The sequence below is a fragment of the Periplaneta americana genome, chromosome 7, assembly GCF_040183065.1.
Source record: "Periplaneta americana isolate PAMFEO1 chromosome 7, P.americana_PAMFEO1_priV1, whole genome shotgun sequence".
Lineage (NCBI taxonomy): Eukaryota > Metazoa > Arthropoda > Insecta > Blattodea > Blattidae > Periplaneta > Periplaneta americana.
In genome coordinates, this window is record NC_091123.1 from 88,980,001 (window position 1) to 89,005,308 (window position 25,308).

General features: G+C 35.6%; 1 protein-coding gene across 3 annotated transcripts in view; it reads left to right on the forward strand.

Moving 5' to 3' along the window:
* Positions 1 to 25,308, forward strand: part of LOC138703272 (ATP-dependent RNA helicase DHX30-like) — a 104,288-nt gene that overhangs the window by 14,467 nt on the left and 64,513 nt on the right. For all 3 annotated transcript variants that reach the window (XM_069831018.1, XM_069831017.1, XM_069831019.1), the window contains 3 exons: positions 12,576 to 12,982; positions 14,915 to 14,996; positions 19,966 to 20,179. In XM_069831018.1, the coding sequence (XP_069687119.1) occupies positions 12,576 to 12,982; positions 14,915 to 14,996; positions 19,966 to 20,179 (703 nt within the window). The remainder of the gene's footprint in view (positions 1 to 12,575; positions 12,983 to 14,914; positions 14,997 to 19,965; positions 20,180 to 25,308) is intronic.

Here is a 25,308-nt window from a genome sequence, read left to right on the forward strand (position 1 = left end):
TATAAAGAGTGTGCCAATGAGACTGTTTTTTTTAAATGGCACCATGTACAATGTGTCTGCAAACTCACTCCACAGCGAGGAGAGACGCTCGATCTCCTAGCGGAAAGTTTTAAGTTGGCAGCAAAATCATTCACACGTGTTCAGTGTTGACCTTCGAGTGGAGTGAATCCCACCTCCCAACATAACAGCAGCTGCTAGCGGTGAATCCCACCTACCGACATAACTGCAGTCCCTAACGTATACATCGCCTTCTTCTCGCTGCGGAATGAATTTGCGGATGCACTGTAATTCTTTCCCCATTTTTGGATTCTTCAGTCTCAGTACGTAGAAAATCATATTTTGTTTTGCCATTTATAAACTATTGTTTTGTAAAAATTACCTCTTTTGATGACAATGTATGTGCACTGAACAAAGGGACATTTTAATGCTTCAGTATCAATATATCAATTTGAGGAGGTTTTGGATTAAACAATTGCAGACGAAAGCTAATAGAAATAAGTGAATAAAGCTAATAAAAATAATTGAATAACAATGTTAATATTATTTAGATTTATAATTTAAAAAAGGCACATTGTAGGATATGCACTGTTGAAGTTTAACTGCAATAATAATACAATACATGGATTTTAAACTAAGAAAACCCATTAAAATTAAAATTAGCATTGTTGTGTTGTATCACATGTTGATTTCAGTTCACAAAAGATGCTCAAAATGACTTGACATCATGGTCAATTGCAAGCTGGCGAGTCGATAAGTGTGGGTTTTCTTCTACTGCTAATATAATATCAAGAATTTTTTCACAATCCAGACTTTGGCTTATTTTAACACTTCCAGTTTCATTGAACTTTATGAAAATTTTAGATACTATAGAATCAGTAATGTTCCTTGCTGGATGCATTTCATTAAATAAGACACAAACCTCTTCTTGGTTCCTCCTCCTATCACCATAGCCGATCATCATTAGTAGGCCTACTTCAATTCGTTATTTTTCTGTAAGATTTGCCATTATTAATTACTTTCAGGAAGATATTGGAATTAAATAACTATTACCAGGAGCAGATATTAACTCAGATCATGTCTTCGTGATAGGAAAAGTAGGTATTAGTTTGAAGAAGATAAGAGGAAGACAAATGACGAAGAAATTGAACATGGAAAAACTGAAGAATAAAGAGGAAAGAAGAAAATTTGAAGCAAATTTTCAAGAGAAAGCCGCTACAAAATAGAATCCACACCTGAGAATAGTAATGAGTTCTGGATTCATTTAAAAAGCTGTATACAGACAACAGCAGAAGAAACAATAGGATACACAGTAGGTGTGAGAATTGAGAAACCTTGGGTCAAAGGGAAAATATTGGAGAAGATGGAGGAAAGGAGAAAATGGAAGAACTTCAACACAGAAGAAGGTAGAAGAAATTACAGAAAACTTAATAACGAACTAAGAAGAGAAACTGATAAGGTGAAGAAAGACTGGACGAAAGAGAAATGTAAAGAAATAGAGGATCTAGAGAGAAAAGGAATGAAGAGAGAGTTGGTATGTTGTCAGCCATCTTCTCGTGTTTATTAACAAATGTTGCCAATATAGAAATACATAAATTCAACGTTACCAATATAAAAATACATAATGAAAAGTTAATACTAACAATAATAAAAATGAATTTTACCTAACATAATGAAATTTACCTAACAAGGAATATATGATTTAATGTACCGTGAAGTAAAATGTTTGGATTTCACAAATAAAAGCAAATCCATGTGGTTGATAAGAGAGCGAAATTGGAAATGAAATAACAAACAGACAGGAATACTGAACAGATGGACGAAATGTGTAGAAGAATTATATGAAACGGAATCGTCCAGATGACTTGGCTATACAAGACGAAGAAGCCATACCAAAAGAAGAAAAAGGTTTTTCTGTTTTAAGGGAAGAAGTTGAAATAGTGCTTAGGGAAATGAAGAATGGGAAAGCAACAATAGTTGATGGAATTCCCATTGAACTAGTGAAATGCTTGTGTGAAGACAAGAAGGAAATTCTATCATTATGCAACGAAATATATGAGCAAGGCGACTGGCCTGAAGATTTTACGGAGACAGTGTTGCTTCCAATACTGAAGAAAAATAATGCCAAGAAATGTAAGGAGTTAAGGACTATCAGCCTGATATCACACGTGGCGAAGATTCTTGTGCAAATACAGAATCTACGTTTATATTGTAAGATGGAAGAACAGTTGGAAGAAGAGCAGTTTGGCTTCAGCAAGGGGAAAGGTACGAGAGATGCAATTGGACTGCTACAAACAATCGGCGAAAGATACCTAGAGAAGAATAAAGAAGTGTATATAGTATTTGTGAACCTAGAAAAGGCGTTTGACAGAGTGGATTAGAATAAACTGATGGGGATCCTAAAGAAAATTGGCGTGGATTGGAAGGAGAGGAGGCTGTTTAGTAACCTTTATATGAAACAAGTCAAAGTCAGGACAGGAGAAGAAATGTCAGAAGGAAGTGAAATAGGGAAGGACTACAACAAGGATGTTCTTTATCACGTTCCCTCTTCAACATCTACTTGGAGGATTTAGTGAAGAACTGTTTTCAGAACATGGGAGGAGTGATAGTAGGAGGAAAGAGAATAAAGTGTATAAGATTTGCTGATATGGCGTAGTTAGCAGAAGAGGAGATGATTCTAAGGAATATACTACTGGAGCTAAATGGCAGCTGTGCGCATTATGGAATGAAGATAAATGCAAACAAGACGAAGACCATGGTCATAGGAAGAAAAGTAAAGAAGGTAAACTTGCGAATTCTAAATGAGGCAGTAGAGCAAGTGGATAGCTTCAAATACTTGGGGTGTACTATAAGCAGTAACGTGAACTGCTGCCAAGAAGTCAAAAGGAGAACAGCAATGGGAAAGGAAGCTTTTAATAGAAAAAGGAGCATTTTCTGCGGACTTCTGGAAAAAGAACTAAGGAAGAGACTAGTGAAATGCTTTGTGTGGAGTGTAGCATTGTATGGGGCAGAAACATGGACATTACAACGAAGTGAAAAGAAGAGACCAGAAACATTTGAAGTGTGGATATGGAGAAGGATGGAACGTGTGAAATGGACAGACAGAATAAGAAATGAAGTTGTGTTGGAAAGAGTGGGTAAAGAAAGAATGATGCTGAAACTGATCAGGAAGAGGAAAAGGAATTGGTTGGGTCACTGGTTGAGAAGAAACTGCCTTCTGAAGGATGCACTGGAAGGAATGGTGAATGGGAGAAGAGTTTGTGGCAGAAGAATATATCAGATGATAGATGAAATTAAGATATGTGGATCATATGAGGAGACAAAGAGGAAGGCAGGAAATAGGAAACACTGGAGAATGCTGGGTTTCCAGTGAAAGCCCTGCCCTTGGGCAGAACAATATAAATGAATGAATGAATGCAGTGGCGTGCAGTGACATTTATTGGTACCCCAGCAAATAAAAAAAAAAAAAAACATAAATTTGTTTGACATAATAGTGAATAAGTGCAATATTAACCATTTTAAATATATTAATATAAATATTTAAAATACTTACATAATGCAGGTATGTTATGGGATAATTGTACGCCAGGAATGAAAGTGCTGTTTTGTTACTTAATGGTGAACTCCATTTTCCTGTCCTGCACAGCAAAGAAACCCACAGTCCTTTTAAAGAATGTGTCCTTTTGCCGGATTTCTTCAAGAAGATCTGCTTCAATTGATAGTACCGCCAGATTTGATAGTCTTTTTTTGCCAGTACTGTTTCTTGAATATGTTTTAATTCGTTTTAATGCTGAGAAAGACCTCTCGACTGAAGCTGTAGATACTGGTATTGTACATATTAGTGAAATTAACTTTGAAAGCTGTGGAAAACATGTCGAAATGGATTTGTCTGACATTATTTGTAATAACTCAAATGAGTTTTTTTCTTTAAAATCATCAGCAGCATAGAACACAGCTCATTTCGCAACCTGACTTCATCAAAATGGTTACCATAGGCACTAAGTAAGTTAGAGAATTCAATCTGTGGGAACTGCTTTTGATAAATGTCTTGGAATCAACTTTCTAGATGGCTGTCAACATTGTCAAATATTTCATAATATATTTTGTAATTCACATTTCTTTTGCATGGTTCTCCGACTTCATCTGCTGTTTCTGCAAAAACAGTTTCAAATTCATTTCTCATGCCTGATACGTTTCTGTGAGTTTCATCCACTTTCTTCCTACAGAAGGCAATGTCAAAAGATTTACTTTAAAGATTGCTGTATAGAACACTAGTAAATGCAAATATTTTGTCAAAAGTTCTCAGCAGAAAAAGAAAGTGAAGTCTCTCAAATTTAGAAGGTAACCCTTTACAAGTGCCAAAATATCATTCTCAATTTCACTAGAATTGTCTAGCATTGCATCAAATGCCTTATATAAGTCATTTCTATGGACATAGACTGTATTTACCAATCTCTTAGACTGTATTTACCAATCTCTTTGTATAATTCCATCGAGTTGGTGCAACACTAGAACTCTGTAGAAACGCATCTAGGAACTTGGTTTTCTTGGGTGACCAGGAGAAGAAGGCAGCAATGCCACTCAGAGTACTAAAGAAAATTTTGCATTCTTTTATGTTATTGACTGTGTTTGATAGTACCAAATTTAGACAGTACATATAACAATGTACAAATAACGCCTGTGAATGTGTTTGTTTAATAAGTGCTTGTATCCCATTTATACGACCCGCCATTGAGGCCGCTCCATCATAAGACTGTGCGATTAGTTTGTCATTGCTGTGAAATTCCGTCAAGTATTGTCTTATTAGCTCAGCAATCTCTGGAGCTGTGCGATTTTCACTTACATCATGAAAGCCAATAAACCTTTCTTTTATTTGGCCATTGTGTACATACCGGAGTACAATGGAAAATTGCGCAGTTTTAGAGACACCTGTTATTTCGTCAACTAAAACTGCAACATAATTGGCTAATTTTATTTCTAATTTTATTTCTTCTAATAAACATTTGGCTACTGCTTCTATTAGATCATTTTGTATTCTATTAGACACGCCTTTGAATATTGTAGAGGTTTCTAAGTGTGCTTTCAAGAGGGGATCATATTCTGCAGTATATTTCAGAAGTTCAACATAGTTACCCCTATTAATGGAAATACTGGATTCATCATGGCCTCTGAATGTAAGTTCTTGCTTCCTTAAAAAAACATACAGCATGAATAAATCTCTTAAAGAGTTCCCTGTTTTGCTCAACTTTCTTATTGTGAAAAGTTATTTCATTTTTAAACTGGTTGCTTAGTTGCATGTTAACCCGAACTCTTCCAAAAGAGGCAATTAAATAGGATGCTTTAATGTGCCCAACAGATTGCTCATGAGAAACTGCTGCTTTTGTGAAGCTCCCTGGGTTAATATAACCTGATTTTGTCCAGGTGGTGTTTCTATCTCGGCAAATAACAGACAATTCCAACAAAATAAAGAGTTATATTTTCTACTTCCAGCTAGCCATAATTATTTCTTATAAGAAAAAACTGTAAAATGTCTGGTACAATTTTTAGATTTATGTACCAAATCTGGCAACTCAGGGGTTGGCCTACGTTCCTGTATAATGCTCTTCTTTTCTTGAAAAGACCTAGTTGAAAATGGTCGCTCATGTAGCTTCTCAATTATGCATTCCGACATACGCATTTTTCATAAAGACACATATAGGCTGACTGGCCGAGATAATATTATATGTTATTAAATAATAAATTACAAGTGTTCTTAATAAAATTAATATAACAAGTAGATGAATATTTAAATGACAATGCCACAAAGCGAACTGCATTAACTACTTCGCGACATGTGTAAATTCTAAGCGTAAACACAAATTCAAATTGTAGTTGGCCGCACTTACCAAGTTAACAAACTGAATGCAATAAAAGTCAGTCCAGAGATAACTACATTATAAAACATATTAAATAAATTAATTATGATGTAGGCCTACTGTTTATTAACAAGTTACATTCCAGCTAAAAGGAAACTTCCAACTTGATACGAGTAAAATATGTTCAATAATATTATCATCAGTATTTTTAAAACTTTGCGGCTACACTATTGGCTATCCTGACCTGATCAATTCACCATTTATACCTCTATGGCTCCACGTGCTAAGAACAATGAGCTCTCACTGGCTAAGAATTATGAAATCGCCTAACACCAGCTTGCAGGGTTTCTTACATTATACACGACTAACCCCCTCTCACTCTCTTCCTGCAAAGCACAGCTGAAATAAAGAGAGCGCATGCGCTAACTCAGCAAATTCAGTATTGCTGGGTCTGCCGAGCTCTCATCTGACAACACATCATAGTGGATTCGCGCTTCGGAAATTCAAACTAGATTTGTCCAACAATGAATATAGTATAGTAAAACAACGGTGTATAGAAATTACTTACCCCCAGCAGTGCTGGGGTTGATGGGGTTGATGGGGTTGACTGCACACCACTGAATGAATGAATGAATGAATGAATGAATGAATGAATGAATGAATGAATGAATAAATGTTATTCATTTGTTTTTATTAGCTTTTGTCTGCAATATTGTTTAATCCAAAGCCTCCTCAAATTGATGTGAAATGAAAATGAAATGATTAGCCTAAAAAAAAAAAATGTCCCGTTAAGGGCAAAGGCCTCCTCCTATAGAGGGAGAGCTCTATTTGTCTCACGCGGTGAGCTACTCCGTGTAAGAGTGGAATTGTTCACTTGGTTCACATTCTGCACACTTTGGTATTGTTCGCTTGTTTCTGTCGCACTGGTTTTAGTCGCTGTTCACTTGTCTTCTTATGTTTCTCCAGTCTTCCCTATGTCTTGCTCTGCTTGACCAATGGCTTCCTACTCGTTCACTGAAGAGGTCGGCCCATCTTCGTCTTGGTCTTCCGGGTGATCTCTTGCCAATGCGGGGATCCCATAGTGTGACTTTCTGCGTCCATCTTTTGTCTCTAAGTCGTGCAACATGGCCTCCCCACTTCCATTTGGTGTTGGTGGCTTGCACAAATTGATGTATTGAAGCATTAAAATTTCTCTTTGTTCAGTGCACATCATTGAAAGAGGTAATTTTTACAAAACAATAGTTTATAATTGGCAAAACAAAATTTGATTTTGTACATATTGAGACCTGAAGAATCCAGAAATGGAGCAAAAAGTACATGGTGCCATTAAAAAAAAAATAGTTTCATTGGCACATCTTTTATAAGTAAAAAGCATAGTATTTGAAACTGTGTTCAAAATATTTCTTCTTTGATACCCTACAACTTCTGTATAAATAGTTTCTTCATAAAATTAGAAATAAGAAAGTTACAAGCATTGTTCCATATTTTTTACTCACTCTGTATATATATTCAGGGTGATTCACGAGGAAAGGTAAAAAATTTAGGATGTGAATTCTCAAGTCATTCTGAGTAAAAAAGTTCATATGAATATAGGTCCGTTTTCGAATGGTTATGGGATGTGGCTTTTGATTTCACAAAAACGTTTGAGATTCCATTGTACTAACTCGTATTTAGAGACAGGTAACGGACAAATTTAAAATTTATATTCACATATTATACATACATACAGTAGAAGCCCGATTTTCTGTTACTCTATTAACTGATTGGTGGATTATCCGATTGTCTTTCTCTCTCGCTTTTTGTTTTTCTGCAGAAAAATACGAAGTACCATGCATTATATTAGTAAAAGTTTTTTCTACAGAGTGTTTTTTTTTTACAAACAGAATATGATCTCCTCTTCGAGGGGCCGTACTTTCTAACTTCTATGCAAAATGTCTTCCACAGATATCAAAAGAAAACGTGTTGTGCTACAAAAAAAAATACAAGTAGGCCTAATTGAATGGTTTGGGAAAAGAGAAACTGTGGTTCATTTCGCATTAGAATATGACATAGAATTATAACTGCCGGGATTTAATGAAAAACAAATATAAATTGTATATAGTATGGGTATATAAATCTACAACATGAGACTGTACTGTTCCTATCTTTCCATCTGTCATAAGGAGTTTCCTTGACCATTAAAAACCTGTTGTTAAAAAAACCAGACTTCTGATTCACTATCTAGTGTATTAAAAAAAAAGATCACGGAGGAAATTACGAAACTGTATTATGCACTCAATTTATGAAAACCTTTTTTCTAGAAGTCGGGGTCGATGTTTTCGCACATTTTCGAAGGTACCTCCTTCTGCTTCAATGCACTGTTGTGCTCGGGTGTGAATCACGCTCATCGCTCGGGAGAGTTGCACATGGCTGTTCTTATGCCACATCCAAAATATGGTTGATTAGCGCCTCTCTCATTTCCCCCTTCCTTTGCTATACCAAGTCTTTCATCTAACCCCATAGACAGTAAATAATTTTCGATATGGTACCCTTCTGTTGGGAAAGCGTCATTCATATTCACCGATGGCACGCAAGGAACTTCCATCGCACAAACCATAAACATGCACAATATCAGTGTATTCTGTAGTCGAAAATTTATAAGGCATCTTGAAAAACACAACTTAACACTTCCGATAACTGTACCTGTATATAGTCCACACCTGTAGAGTAACAGTCAGCGTGTCTGGCCGCGAAATCAGGTGGCCTGGGTTCGAATCCCAGTTGGGGCAATTTACCTAGTTGAGGTTTTTTCCGGGGTTTTCCCTCAACCCAATACGAGCAAATGCTGGGTAACTTTCGGTGCTGGACCCCGGACTCATTTCACCGGCATTATCACCTTCATTTCATTCAGACGCTAAATAACCTAGATGTTGATACAGCGTCGTAAAATAACCCAGTAAAATAATAGTACCTGTATAACTACTGTACTATAGCTAGCTGACTGAACTGCTGTGAACTGATAAGTGATAGCATATTTGTTGTGACATTTGTGATGTCCCACCACCTGGTTTGTTTCTCTACTCTTATCTGCATCACTCACAATGCAGATTCCAATGTTACGTCATTCATTGTGATCGGTGATCTTGTCTCATGTCAGCAGCATATGGTAATGTCTGATTCACATTGGGGTGAGACGTTTTACCAAAAAAATGCATCTAGCTCCACCATTGTTCGAAAGAGGACCTATGTTCATATATATATTTCTGCTGTTTGAGAGAAGGTGTTTGTTTATAGACTATTGATAGAATAACTACTTTGGAGTCTGACAATGTAACTGCATTCTTAAATTTATTGATGTGGCATAGAAGTTTCCTGAGACTTTCACTTATAGCAATGATTTCTCCATCAAAACTTGTTATTCCATATTCAAGAGATCTATAAAATAAGAAGAGATAGCACGTAACACCTACATCTGCACCTGCACCTGCACCTTGTTCCCTGGAGATCAAGGATCCGTCAGTATATAAATGAAGCCAGTTTTGTGAAGGGTACCTAATACTAATTGTCTCTAAAGACAATTGTTTCATTATTTCAGTGTTTATTTCTGATTTCGGTATTTCTTATGTTAAATTTGATTATACTCTGTATTTAATAGAATTAAAGGGTTTGGTTTAATCTGTAAGTTTTCTTTTAAATTCAGGATGTTGCTTTTCTGTTTTAATTCTTGAAAACCATGGATATGAAACTTTTTTGAGTTTTTAATCTACAGAGAGGACTGTATGAATGCGAATTGTTTCCTGGTAATCTGATAAGTTTTTCATATTGAATCAGTGCTTTTTCTTCTATTGTCATTTTGATGCTGTTAATATTAGTGAGGAATCTCATAGAATCTATTGGAATTGTTTTGATTCTACCAGTAATGAGCCTGGGAGCTTGATTTTGAACATGTTCTATTTCGTTTATGAAAGGTGAAGTAATTAAAATTTCTCCGCAGAATGTCAGCACTGGCTGTATAAACATTTTGTATATAGTGTTCAAAGTATTTCTAAAGCATCTCCATTTCTTTCCTGCTAGTCTTTTCAGAAGGGAGAATCTTTTACGAACTTTTACAGAAATATTGTAAATTTATTTCAACTCAACAACAATATAACTTTATTATCTCAACAATAGGATTTGCTCTCCACACAGTAACACAGTATTCGTTAGTGCACTCCACTGACGACAATGACAATTTACTTGGACTATTACGAACAACAATGAACTGTTAATCTTAACTAATATTTACAAAGCACTATTTACAACACAGAACGGTCAGTTCTCAGTTCACAGCTCGTTTGTCTTGGCTAGTTCTTCTAGCTCAGTCACTCGCGTTCACAGAATCTCGAACCACAGACCTTCAGAGACAGTCCACTGTACTCGAACTCAGGTCCCTCCAACTGCGGTCCACTGCACTCGAACTCAGGCCTTCGGATGCTGACACAGTTGCGGACGCACACTCAAGTCGAACTCCGGTACACAAGACTGGCTGGCTTGCTCTGTTCACTAGCTTACTCATTGAATGGCTGAATAAACTGAAAACTGCTCAAGTTCGCTCTCGTTTCTTCTTTTATAACCAATTTATCGTTGCGAGAAAGTACGAGTTCTGGATAGTTCGCGATCTCGAATAATCTCGCACACTGCTGCTCCCCTCCTTCACCGCGTGTAGCCATGCCCAAACATCCGCCCAAAACACGGCCGACTTTGCACTTCCTTCTGCTGGTCGTGAGTTCGAATCTCACGTCACTGTCACAATATATTTCAAATGGTTGCTCCATGTTAACTTACTGCCGAAAATAACTCCAAGATATTTGGATTCATAAATCCTAAGAAGATGTTGGCCATTGTATTGGATATCGAATTCTCTTTCTTTTTTACGAAGTGAAAATATTTGGTAGTTACTTTTGCTTAAATTGAGTGTCATCATATTTGATGTGTTCCATTCATGCAGTTGATTTAGAGCTTTAAGAGCAGAATTTTGAATTATGTCTCTATGTCTGTGAGATCTGGAAGTCCACAAAACTATATCATCTGCAAATAGTGCTGTTTTCTTGTTTGATTCCTCTAATAGGGAGGGTAAGTCATTTATATAAATATTGAATAAAGTTGTGCTGAGGACAGCACCCTTAGGTAGACCTCGATATGTTTGTCAGTAACTAGAAAGTGAGTTATTGAATTTAGTAGCAATGAATCTTTGACTAAGGAATTCTGATATCCATCTGAACATATTGCTGGAGATACGTAACTTCTGGAGTTTTAGTAATAATTTATTTCTGCTAACAGAGTCATATGCTAATTGGAAGTCAATAAATATTGCCAAGGTATCTTCTTTCTTATTAAAACTGTCTTTTATTTCTTGACTGAGGCATTTGACTTGTTTTTTAATAGAGAGTAGTTGTCAAAAGCTGGCTTGTCTTGGTGATAAAAGACTTTGGGATTCTAAATACCAAGTTAATCTGTTGGAGATCATGGATTCCATGGTTTTTGCTATCATGCTTAATAGTGCTATTGGTCGATAACTATTAACATCATGAGCAGGTTTCCCTTTTTTGTGAATTGGTACAATGTTTGCTTTTTTCCAAGCTGCAGGAATTAAGGTGTTCCATGATAAATTGAAAATGGATAAAAGTACAGACTTGGATTTTTTCCTCAATGTTTAAAAAATTCTAAATGAATGTTGTCAGGAGCAGGAGATTTCTTGGTTTTTAAATTTGGATAGCCATAGTTAATTGTTTGGAAGTAAAATTTTGATGAAATATTTCAGGTTTTGTACTAGTAATATTGTTTTTATTATTTTTATGTAATTCTCTTTTGAATAGGCTATAGGAAAAGATTGTTATGAAGTTTCTGAATGGTTTCCATAGCATTCTTGGATATATGAGCATCGAAATTATAGAATGTATTTTTTTTTTTACATTACAACAATAAAAAAAATAGTTTCCAAGCTCGAATGTTCTAGTTCTGTTTAACAGTTCTGTGACTTTTACAACAACGACAATAAACATATGAACTGCGTATTGAATTAAACAGTTACACATTGTATCACCATGATTCAAATAATGCAGGTAATTTCAGAAAATGTCTTCCATTGGAGGTTCGTTTAATTAATTAATTTATTTATTTATTTTTCCAGTGGCAGAAGTTTACTGGCTTCACAGTATCTGTATTTTTATAAATTTTCATTATGTGAAATATTATCTACTGCAAATTTTAGTTTCTTGTAAACAAATTTCTTGTAAGACATTTTTAATGTCATTTTAAATGTTACTGTTTAACATTCTTTGTCTTTGGCAACCTCACCAAGTTGAAGAAGATTTATTTATTTATATTACCCACAAAGCCTTTAGTGTTTTATGCTTTGAGGTTTAAGGTTGAATCAGTTTCATTACAGCTCACATTTTTCATTAAATATGACTGACTTGTTGGATTTTATTTTTGTAAAGAAATGAATTATATGTAATACAATGTCAGAAAATGTGTGTAATTGCATAAATTTCATTGTAATATTATTTTTAATGCATATCATTTTGGAGAAATTCCGTCAATATTCTTGATCCCAAGTAGGCCTATATATCATTGATCGATTTATTGTCATTATACTGTGCCACTTTTTAAAAATATTGATATTCTCCCTACGGAATTTACAACATTCAGTACCGTATGTGATTTTTTTAACTGTTGTTATATTTTCTGCTGTTTTCTCTCTAGAACTGGAGGCAGTTGAAGGCAGATTTCCTCATCCTAAAGGAACACTACATAATCTATATGCAGTGGTAGCTCAAGAACTAGGTAGCAGTGATTGTCTTCAGAAAAGTTATCGAGTGGTGCCAGTTCGCACAGGAAAGAGTACTAATTATATGTGGTGTTGCACTTATCGAGTAAATTGGCCATCTATCACCAGTTTTTCTGCGACAATGTCTACTAAAGCAGCAGCAGGAAAACAGGCAGCACTGAAAGCTTTACATTGGTTACAAACACAAGGCAAATTAACTAAGACTGGAGCCCCACTACTGTATGATAAAAAAGAGATTAAAGGATTGTCAAAATTGCCTCTAATAATGGTTGATCCTGATTCATTGCAAGATATAGATACTCTTGTTAAATGGTATAGAAAGGTTAGTAGAGAGATATTTCATCGTATAGGAAAATTTTATTACAAAAGTGTTAACTTTAAGATTTATGCTAATATGACGTACATAATAAACTGGAAGTGAATGTTCTATTTATGTATTTCATTCTGCATAGTAGGTCTACATCTACTCTGTGGTAATAGTTTTCCAGAATTTCTTATGAAAGTACACTTTTTAAAGAGCCTTTTGTGTTAAAAGAGAGTGAAAGAAAATATGTGCATGCACTCCTGTCTGCTTGAGAAGGGAGTGGAGAGAGGAAACATATTTCAGGAGCATTACATTTTTATCGTTATTATAAAAAATCTCTTTCTCTACTAATTGCATTGTGAGTCTATTTTTCTGTAATTTATTCTAATTCATATTATCTGAATGGTTAACAGAATCTAGGCTTATAACTTATGAATCGAAAAAAGGTCTACAGTATATTTTTAGATAGCACGATTGTGCATTCTGTTCATTTCATGTTTTACTTGACATGGATCTGCTGCTTAGGAAAGAATTTTTATCATTGATATTGTAATATTATAATGTTTTTTACGCGACTTAGTTCTTATGTCTCTGCCACTCAGAACTCAGTGCTGCATTGCAAGATCTCTCTCTCTCTCTCTCTCTCCCTCTCCCTCTCTCTTTCTCTCCCTCTCTCTCTACCTCTACCTCTCTCCCTCTCCCCCCCTCTCTCTCTCTCTCTCCTCGTTGATGTCCATTCATAAAAAATAATCTTTGCATAAATTCTTCGAGCAACAGTTCATATTACTGTACAGATTACTGTGCATATTACTGTGGAATCCCAGCCACCAAGTCACTCAACTGAGTGCGCTCCTAGTATAATGCCAGTTGATTTAATATAAAATGTCAACATACATGCCCAACTGGGAGTCAGGCCACAAAGGGAAAAACACTGGAGGAGAGGGGTTCGATCCGGTGCTGTGGATTGGACTTCGGCGTAGCTCAATGGTGAGAGTGCTTGGTACGTAGAGCCAAGGACCTGGGTTCTATCCCCAGTGCTGGAGCGAATTTTTCTCCTTTAATATTAATGAAAAGGTATGTTATCCGACTCATAAACCATCCTTCCCTCTCCTGCTTTGCTACTTCTAGGAGTGACCTCTCTATTCTTCTTGTGTCTCTCTTTCACCTTCCCAGATAAGTTGCGTGGACAGTATATGTGATGTAACTTTTTGTCCAAGTGAGCATAATGTTATCGTATATAGTACGGTAGTTGTAAATTTTCAGTGTACTTAAGCTTTGTCACAATTCTTCATGTGGTAGAACATTCTAATCAAGAAACCAATGACTGATTATTGTGTGTACCTGATAAGAAGGTTGTGCAAACATGCAGGAATGAGTGTAAATGTTGTGTAAATATTAATTTTATTGTGGCCATAAGCATAAAAAAATTGATCAACACTGTCAGATTTTATCTTAAATTATGAAGGAATCAGTTTTTTGTTAATTAAGCTGAATTGCTATTTTCCATTTACCCTGTACAAAACAATTGACGAGGCTGATTTAGTAATAAAAAGATGTATGGCATAAAGTGGAGGTTATGACAAATATTTTCTTCAGTGGAGATGAGTTATAAAATAACTGGTATATTTGATACATCATTTCTATCACTGATTGTGAATGAATTACTATGCCATTCAGCAGACTGTGATCATTGCAGCCTGTACCTACTGTAAAGTAGAACTATTGTTTTAGGAACAATCCTCGTCAAATTTATGGAAATCTAATTCTGTTTGTGGATGCAGTTCAGAATAAGCAATGCAGGGAAGACAAAGTGAAAGTATAAACATTCGTGCATGTTTTTTTTTTTTTTGTGTTTGTACACATGTATGTCTATGTCTGTGTTTGTGTCTTCGTACCTTTGCAGTACTTCTTTAAACTGTTGAAATTTTAATTGTCATGTTCTGTTCGAAGGATATTGAACCTCTTTTATCTGAGCTGGATGCAGTTGAAAGCCAAAAAGAACTAACGAGAGCTAATGAAGAAATGACTGAAGGTAAATAAGAGCAGTAATTAAATTTTGACAGAAGAAATTTGTATTTTACAGCTACAAAAACCATTTCAGGAACAGGGTAAAGTTAAAAAGTGTGACTATCTGAAATGTGTAGTTTCTTTTTTAAATTGTCCAAATAATAAGCCATAATTTGTTAAAAAAATACCATCGTTTAATATTACTTCATTTTTAACAAAAACATGCTTTTTGAGATTTCTTAAATAGGTGTGTTTTGTTTTTGTGATAAACGTGTGTGCATGTATGTTTTACATGTGATCATTGTCAGAATCTTTATCACAATAATTTCCTTGGTAGTTAACCAATATTCTTTTAACTTGATTATTGAAAAATCTAAGTCTGATGTAATCTTGATGAATATAATTCAGTTCTAAGCAGTATTAATTATTATGGGACTTAATAATTTCAGCATAATTGGGAAACATGTTATAATTTATTATAAAAGTAAATTGATATTTTCTAGATCATATTAGAACTTGAAGAACATGGGTCAATTCTGAGAACTATGTACTTAATTAAAGTGGGATAATGTGTATATTAAATCAAAATTCCCCAAATTCTATACTTAAAAATAAAATAACACTGGCCATAGACTTGATTAGAATTTGGAAAATGCAGCTCAATTTTAAAGGATACATACCTACATATCGTACTTAGAACTGGAGTTTTTAAATAGTCATGTAAGGAAATTTTTTAAAATCAATTAAAAGACATCTTTTACAGGTCTGTTTAGAAGGCTGCTTACATTACATTGCTAAAAGACTGTAAAATTTATGGGCATTACCAGACTTAAAAAATATTAAAATTTAATCAATCAATCAATCAATCTTCTTAATGTATCCAGCTGTTTGTTGACAACATAAAGTTCACTATAGTCCATTGTAGTCTATAGGTCTATAGGTTAAAAGTTCAGAAAAAATAGTTTATCCCATATTTTGTATTAAATGCACTTGGAATACATTTTCTGATATATTTTTGCTTAGTACTTTTTACTTTTTCATTATGAAGTACAGCTACCAGCGTGGCTCAGTCGGTTCAGGCACTTGCATGGCGGTCTGAAGTTGTGCTTGGGCGCGGATTCGATTCTTGCTTGGGCTGATTACCTGGTTGGGTTTTTTCCGAGGTTTTCCCTAACCATAAGGTGAATGCCAGATCTATGGCGAATCCTCGGCCTCATCTCGCCAAATACCATCTCACTATCACCAATCTCATCGACGTTAAATAACCTAGTAGTTGATTCAGCGTCATTAAATAACCAACTAAAAACATTATGTGAAGTATAAAAATTCTGATCTAAGTTATATTAGGAATACACCAGAACGTAGAACACATCACCCAGTTTCGGGAATGAAACTACAGTTGTGTTGGTTTGAATGTTTTATTTTTGTTTGGGTTTACAAGTGGAGGATATAGGTCTATGATAATAGAAGTAATTAATGAAGGACATGCAGTATATTTTCTCTTTGTATGAAGCAGCATTCTGAAATTAGACCTAGGTCACAACAAATTTTTCACTGTAGTTCACTCAAAGATAGATAGATAGGTAGGTGGGTAGATAGATATTTTATTAATCTTTGGAATACCGTACTTATTATTCATGATCTCATAGCTCAGGTCTTTTTCAACTCTCATTTCCGTTCCTCGCACTCTGTGTAAGTTCCTTAATATTTTTTCTTTGGTTACTATAATCTCACACTATTGTAAAACAAGGGACATGAGTGTTCAAAACTCATATCATATTTTAACAAAAATATCGTTCTTTCTTTGGTCTTGTTTTAATAATGTTTATTTGTCGATTCTTCACTGAATTTTCCTGCTACCAAAGCCTTTCTTTGTATTATAGCCTACAGTGGGTCCAAACTGTATGGGATGCTTTGGCCCGAATGCGAGCTTGAAGCTCTTGGTAACCCCCTGCCATTGGTCGAACTCCATCACTACATACTCCGACACATTTTTCCCAGTTTATATTGTTATCTGTCATAAAACGATCTAAAATCTCAGATAAATCTTATCCCTTTGTTCCGCCTTCAATTTCTTTATTCAACTGTTTTTCATTATTAAACCTGATGTAGCAAATTAAATAGGTATCTTTGTGATTGCCTGTTGCCTCGTCTGTCCTTCAAACTATTTAAAAACTGGTCGATAATAACTGTAGCTATATTGTCTGCTTTTCTATTGATTGTAATATTAGAAAGAGGTATTTTGAGAAGTTCATTACCAGCATCCTTCCCAAGCATGATTTTGGTCATATCTATATACAGCAGCAGACAAAATTCACTCCTCTGCAATTGTGTGAAGCTTCTTACTTCAGTTGATTCAGTAGGCTACTTTATAAGAAGCCAGAAGAGCCTTATTATTAATTGTGGAATGTTTGGATAATTTAAACTTTTGTTGATTTGTTGATTAGCTTCCATTAATTTTCTTGCAAAAAATCCCTTGGTTTCCCAGTTACATTTGGATGAAGAGTTTCATTGTGCTCTTTAAGTTTATTAGATAACATAGATTCCATGGGTAAGCCAATTACACATTGAAGAGCACTCCACACTTTTAATTTCAATTAAATCTATACCTTAAATACTTATCATCGTATTTTCCGTACTTAGACTTTCATGTCCCCATTGCAGCTTCTTTCTTTCCGAAGAACCTGGTGCATCATTTCCTTGTGCACTTGAAGTTGATGTTCAAAATCTCTTCATTATGTCAATACTGATTATCCGAAATAGTCGCAGAGGAAAAGATATCACTAACACACAATATAAATTAAACAAGCATTGCTCGACTGAATTGAATTGAATTTAAGAGGAGGAGGGCTATAACAGCCCTGGCACTGAGACCTAAATGATCTATTGCACTTCCCCGTCATAATATCCTAATAGTCCAATAGTTTGATGTTCTTAATGAACTGAATCAAACTACGGACTGGGACAGTTGATAACTCTTCAAGCTTTGGAAAATGTTTTCCAAAGATGAGAGCTCTTTGATGAGTGAGTGCATTGCATTCGCATAATAGATTAGCTACAGACTCATCTCCCTATGAACATTGAGTACAGGCTGGGTTGATATTACGTCTCATCCTGTATAGGTTCTTCTTGAGGGAACAGTACCCTGTGAAGAATCCAACTGCCCAGTTTCTTACTCAGTTTCAACAGGTTATGCTTTTATTAAAATCTCTTATGAAGGCCTTTGAGTGTCTACAGCCCTCACTTGAGTTCCAGTAGTTTTTGTGTTTCTTGAGAGCCCATTCCCTGATAACCTGCTTTACTGGTCTTAGAGATAGTCTCAACACAGGCTCAGGTCCTATGACTGGGATCTCAGTTCCCTTTTTGGCAGTCTCATCTGCTCTCTCATTACCACAAATCCCTGCATGTCCTGGCAACCATTTCAGTTGAACTGTATTATGTTCAGCCAGTATCATAAGGGACTCTCAGCACTCCAGTACTAGTTTTGACTTAACCAAGGGGGCTTCAAGTGCCTTAAGTGCTGCTTGGCTTTCAGAGAGTATAAGAATATGTCTACGATTATAGCCCTTTTCTAATACTTTCCCTGACACTGGCTAAGATAGCAAAAATCTCAGCCTGAAAGACTGTGGCATATTGACCCAAGCTAAAAGAAAGCTTGGTGCCATTTCCAAATAATCCAGCACCAGTTCCTGACTTGGTTTTGGAACCATCTGTATACCAGACTGGACCCTTATTGTTCTCAGATTTAACCTGACTTTCCCATTCACTGCGCTCTGGGTAAGTGACAGTGAATTTGTTGTCAAACGAAACCCTTGAATCCAAGATGTCGGTTCTCATGTTGAGAATCCGATAAACATCACTGTCTCAAGGGAGTCTGAGGTGATCCAAGTATTCAATATTGAACACCGTCGTCTGGCGACAGATTCGGTGGAATGTCATGAGGGCCTCAGCCTTAAGCCAGATGTGTAATGGGGTGACTCCTATCAGCATTTCCATTACCACTGTGGAGTTGTTCTAAATGCACTGGTGAAACGAACTGCATCTTACTGTGACGATTCAGCACAACCTGCTTATTAATGTAAAATTGGACAGAACATACAGGAAGATTCCTGAATGTTCCAAAGAAATCAAGGCATTGATTGCGCACACAGAATGTGGGCAGGGAATATTGCATAGCAAGTTACAACAAAAACAGTGTGTCAAGAGTTGTTACTTCCTGAATGTTCTGCTGAAGTCAAGGACGTTGATTTTGTCTGCAGAATGTAAGCAACAGAAAGCACTATGCCGAATGTGGAAAAGCTTGCGTGCTTATATTAATTAATATTAATTTAGTGGGCTCCCTCATAGGAAATATAAGATGATACATGACAATAGAATTAACATTATCCCATAGAAACTCGTTTATATACTAAAAAGTATTAAGCCTATGCAGATATTGTCATTTTTTTTCATTTCTAACCACTGAGTAGGCACACGACAATATCCTCAGTGTGGTGCCTTTGCTAAAGTTTGGTGACATCCCTGGGAGCCACTGAAATAATTTATGAAGAATAATACAAGATATCGAACCTAGTGTAGTTTACATATTTATACATTGCACACTAGACAATTTAAATCTTGTGAATGATGCTGTGACAGTAGTTGAAAAAAATTAGAAACTTCTTCACTGTAATTCAGTTTATATGTTTTTCTGTTTATGCTCAAAATAATTCCGATTATCAATTAGAATTGTAGCATTGCAGTGTTCTGTATTTTGTGTGAATGTTGTGCATCTTATCACAACTATAAATTTCAAATATTTCCAAGCTACACCTCTGGGTTTCCCGAAGAATAGCCCTTGGTAACAAACAGCCCATTGATGGAACACAAAGATTCGTCTTTCCTTCACTGATGATGGTACCAATAAGCATTCCTGCAATGTTGGATGTTTCTAATTGCATGACTAAAAAGTTTTATAAGTCTTAAATTATTCTTGTTTGTTCTTGAACTTTCAGAAATTTATGGTGCTGAAGTGGATACCAATCCTATCACTGGTTTTGTTAAGAAGACTGAAGACTCCAAAGCAATCGCTCGGCGTAATATGCAACTATATAGTCGATATTTGCAAAGAACTGGTGTTGAAAATGGTAGCATTAAATCTCCTGGTTTTGAACGTGAAAGAAAACAAATAGAAGAAATGAGACGAAGTTTGCCTATTACACAATTCAGGTCAGTAATAATACAATTGGTAGTTCAGTAGTTTTGCATTTCACGCTCCACATCAATTGTATGAATTATTTTATTTCTGAGAATTCTAGACTTCTTATTAAGATAAAATGCCTGAAGAGCATTTACATATAAAATAGTCATTTTGTCACAGAAGCTTGTATATATTATGAATAATGTATTTTTTCCTTACTATTTTGCGAAAAAAATTACAGAAATACAATAAATAAAGTAGTTTTTTTCCAAATTTAAACTTTTCAGGTTCATTGTAAACATATTTTGACTATATTCGTATTTTGTGTATGTATGTGCATGTGTGCCAGACAGAGAGAGTCATAAACAGACAAAGAGAGGAAGGCATTTGGAGAGAGAAATTTTCGTTGTTCAGTGTGTGAATGTCACATTAAGTGATCAAAATTGAATATAGTCATGCTAGCTTGAACACAAAATTTTTTGGAACTTGGTATTTTATAATTTTATCTGCATTACATAGAGCTAATTACCGGTAAGCTTTTATTAATCTGTTCAAAGAGTCTGAAATTTGTGTGTATACCAATAATAACTTTGAGACCAAGCATCAAAATTCTTGAAGCTGAGTTTCCTAAGCTAAAGCAGTATACTGCAACTTGCAGTACTAATGCAGCCGGATTCTGAACTAGCTCATCATTAAAGTTTCAGATAATATTATCTAGCTTACTATGAATTTATTAGTAAATGTGTATGATTTATGATTTCTTAGGTGTATATTGCGTATCTTGCTTTATTTCTTTCTTCTTCTTCTTCTTCTTCTTCTTCTTCTTCTTCTCCTTCTTCTCCTTCTTCTTCTTCTTCTTCTTCTTCTTCCAACTGAAACTTCTAGTTCATTTGGAATGCTGTCCAGTACAATTTGGCTAAGTTTGCTGTCTGCTGTTGTTTAGAGTCAAGTTTCCTGCAGGTAAGAAGATGATCGACATTCATTTGTCCCTGGCTGTCGACAGAGTACACTCCTTAGAAATGAAGATCTTTTTTTTGCACAGGTGTGCTGCTAGACAATCATCGTCTTTAGTCTAAATGTTGCTACTGCTTCTTTCCGTGGTTTTTGTTTATTGACTGTCCATTCTTGTATTTTAGCCCACTGTTTATCTTTGGTGTCATTCTGGGTTGTAATTTTGTAATTTTGCAGAGCCTTTCTCCTAAGAAGTGACTTAATTTCTTGGGCATCCATATTTCTTTCTTTCTTCATACTTACTTAGTCGATCCTCTTCTACCACCTGGTCTAGAGGTTTTATAAAGAGCCTTCCATCTCTCATGGTCCTGAGCAGTGGACCTTGCCTCTTTCCATTCAATCCCTCTCTCACGCATGGTATCTTGGATTCCTTGTTCCCAGGTCTGCCTCGGTCTTCCTTTAGGTCTTTTTCCCTCCATTCTTACTTGCTACGCTATTTTTGGGTATCTATCATTGTTCATTCTAGCCAGATGTCCAAACCACTTTAATTGTGATAATTTTATTTGTTCTACAAGGGGATCAATTCCTAGACCTAGCCTTATTGTTTGGTTCCGTATTCTGTCTCTTCTAGTTTTTCCTTCTATTCTTCTTAAATATTTCATTTCCATGGCTTGTAGTTGACTCTTATGTTTGGAGGTCAGAGACCATGTCTCGGCTCCATATATTAATGTGGGGATATATATGGTTTTATATATTGTTAACTTACTTTTCTTGGAAACTTCTTTTTTATTAATAAAATTTTTGTTTAACATATAATACAGTCGTCCTGCTGCTGAAATTCTATTATTGATTTCTTCTTCTATTCTACCATGACTGTTGATAATAGAACCAAGATATTTGAATTGCTTAACCTGTTCCAGTAGTTGGTTCCCTAATTTAAAGGTATGTAATTTTTCTTCTCTGCTGATTTATCATTGTTTTGGTTTTCTCTACATTAATCTTCATGTTTCTTTTCTTTAATTCTCTATTCCAAACACTGTAAGGGCGGTGGTACGATCATCCACTCCTCCTCTTTATCTTTCTTATATTGGCTGCTTTCGCCAGGTGGACGGCACATTGAAAGGATTGGGTGTGCGCAGTGGAAGACTTTTAGAAATGAATAGTGTGAATTTGTAAAACAAATATAATTAACAATAATAAGTAACAATGTACATAAATGAAAAATGAAATAACAATAAACATGAAATAGATGAGTGAAAATAGGACAAACTAATCTGAAATGATATCCCCAGGATATGTAAATCATGTAAATATCACAAGGCTGAGGCCAACACACTTATAAGTGATTAAACCATCTAATATGGCCGTCTCTCGACCATCAGTGACTAACCTATTAACCATATGGTCATGAACCACTCTTTAAATATATCTGAGTATGAATCTGAACACAACACCCAGCCGGCACATTAACTTAATACATGATCCATTCGAGCATAGATACCACTCAATCTGAGTAACCAAACTATAAATACATATACACTCAATAAAAGAGAAACTCTACCCAGGATAAGACATTACATGACTGCTCACTATACATTACCCATTGCACATATTGCTCACATACTCTGTGCAAATCGCACTAACACAAATCTCTGCACTTTACAAAATGAACACCCAACGGAGAGAGAGAGAGGGATGGAGACAGATACACGTAATAAGTAACGGACGATAATTCCAATCTCAAGGATCGTTTAAATAGCAACAAAACTCGACGCATATGACAACAAAATAGTGGCGAAGGAAACCAATAATCAAATGGAGCAGGGAATCCACTAAAACAATATGTGAGACTGTAATCGCTGCCTTATCACTCTAACCGTCTCGGAACATGAACTCACATTTCAAATCATATCTCCTTACATAATTCCCAATACAATTTACCTCAAACACATATATCTCACAAATATGTTACTCGATGCAAATACTAAAACTTTCCCCCAAGACGTATCACTAGCAAGCGATATTTCAAACTACGATCCACTAAAATCCCAAACACACACGACGCAATTTAACTACTCCACTGATCTATCTCCAGCATGTACAAAGCCCAAGTCACGTTGTCTATATCTGCCGCGTACCAAAATGCTAAGTCTTGTTAAGTGTTTCTGCCGCGTACCGGAACCCGAGTGACGCTCCGTGTATCTCCATAAAACAGGTAAACTCTCTCCCCCTCTATCCTCGTGAGACGTAATGAACCGGCCAATAGGGTTATACGGAAAGAACAAATGAAGGATTGATAGCGCTATCTATACTGTGACGTCTGAGAGCGCTCTGACGGATGAAGTGACGTACTAGATGAACGGCCGTGGTCGTGGGCACGGCTCAACACTGAGATTATGTTTCAGGTCATTTTCAGTTTTTGCCAGTAATACCAGATCATTGGCAAAAGCTAACTCTGAAATTTTTACAGGTTTCATAATCCAGTTACCAATAGAGAATTTTTTGGTACTTTTCCTGCACATTTTAATAATATCGTTCATCAATATTATAAACAGTAGTGGACTCAGTATGCATCTTTCTTTCTTCATACAATTTTGAATTAACTTAATCATTTTACTAGGCTTGTATGGGAGCCACAATGATTCTAATGGTACAGTGAAAGATTATGAATTATTATAGATTATTATAGATTATTATATGGATTATTATATATTATCTCACCCTAACTTCCAGAATGGCTCCACAATCCACTCTTGTCACTTATAACATTTTATTGTTGAGTCATTCTGAGGTAAAAATTAGAGCATGATATTCACTACATCACTTTCATGCAGTACTGAGATTGAGAAACCATTGAAGCTGTATCTAGAGGAATCTATTAAAATTATAGTATTCATATTGTTTACTAACCTTGACTACAGAAGGTGTTGAAAATGATGTCCCTCTGTTGCAATACATTCCTGACATCTCTGAAGGAAATTGGCATTTACACGTGCAAGTTCGTCTTTTGTAATGCTACCAATTTCTCGTACAATACTGTCTTTTAACTCACGGATTGTGTGTGGGTTGTCTTTGTATACATTATGTTTTAGATTTTCCCACAAATAAAAATCGCAGGCTGACAAATTGGGAGACCTAAAGGCCCATAATCCTCTACTAATAACCCTGTTCTCAAATATTTCGCTTATCTAACCCTGTCCTCAAAAATTTCGCTTATCAAATTCAATGTTTCGGCTGCTGTATGGGCAATTTCTGAATCCTGCTATAAACAAGCACTCTGACACTCGATATTGGTTAACTGTTCAAAAAATGGGTTGAGTATTTGTGTTTTGTATCTGTCACTATTGATTGTATTGTCAAAAAATACAGAGCCTATAATTCTATGTGCAGTTATAGCGCATCATACACTAACCTTCTCATCATGTAAAGGAATTTCATGAATGAGATGAGGATTTTCTGTACTGTATATCTATTGTTTTGCGTTATAACATGGTCATGCAAGTGAAACCATGCTTCATCTGTGAAAATAATTACTGTAGGATCCACAATGCCATCGGCAACACTTTGTAAAACGCAATTACAAAAATTCACACAATTCACATTATCTCTAGGCTGTAATTCATGCACTATTGTTACTCTGTTGGGCTTAAATTTAAGAATTTTAGTGGCTGTAAAGGCTATGGTTTTCGAAACACCTGTTTCTTGTGAGAGACAGCAGAGAGATTTTCGAGGAGAATGTTCTGTCTTTCTTCTATCTCATCGAGTTTTTCCTCAGTAAGTACACTTGAGTTTCTCTTTTCACGTTTATTCAGAACTGACTCCGTTTCTCTAAACTTTTTTACGAGGTTTAATATAGTCGTTCTATGTGGAATGGGAACACCAGAAAATTGCATTGCAGAACATGGTTGCACTGTTCCACAATTCTTCGTTATCAAGTAACACTCAACATGATAAATCCTTTATTGCAATGTAAACTTTTGTAGTGCCATATTAAGCCACAATCTTCAATCTTCAACTAAGACATACATACATCAATCAAACGTCAACAGAGCTCATAGGCAACTGAACAGCTGCTATCATTTGCAATGTGACCATGTACTGTGTCCTTGAAGGCAGGGATAGAGAAAGATTATAGCGTGCGACTGTAGCAGACCTGTTCACCGGGAATGACAAGTGCTGATGTCAGGCCTGCTTGCTGCCGAGTGCC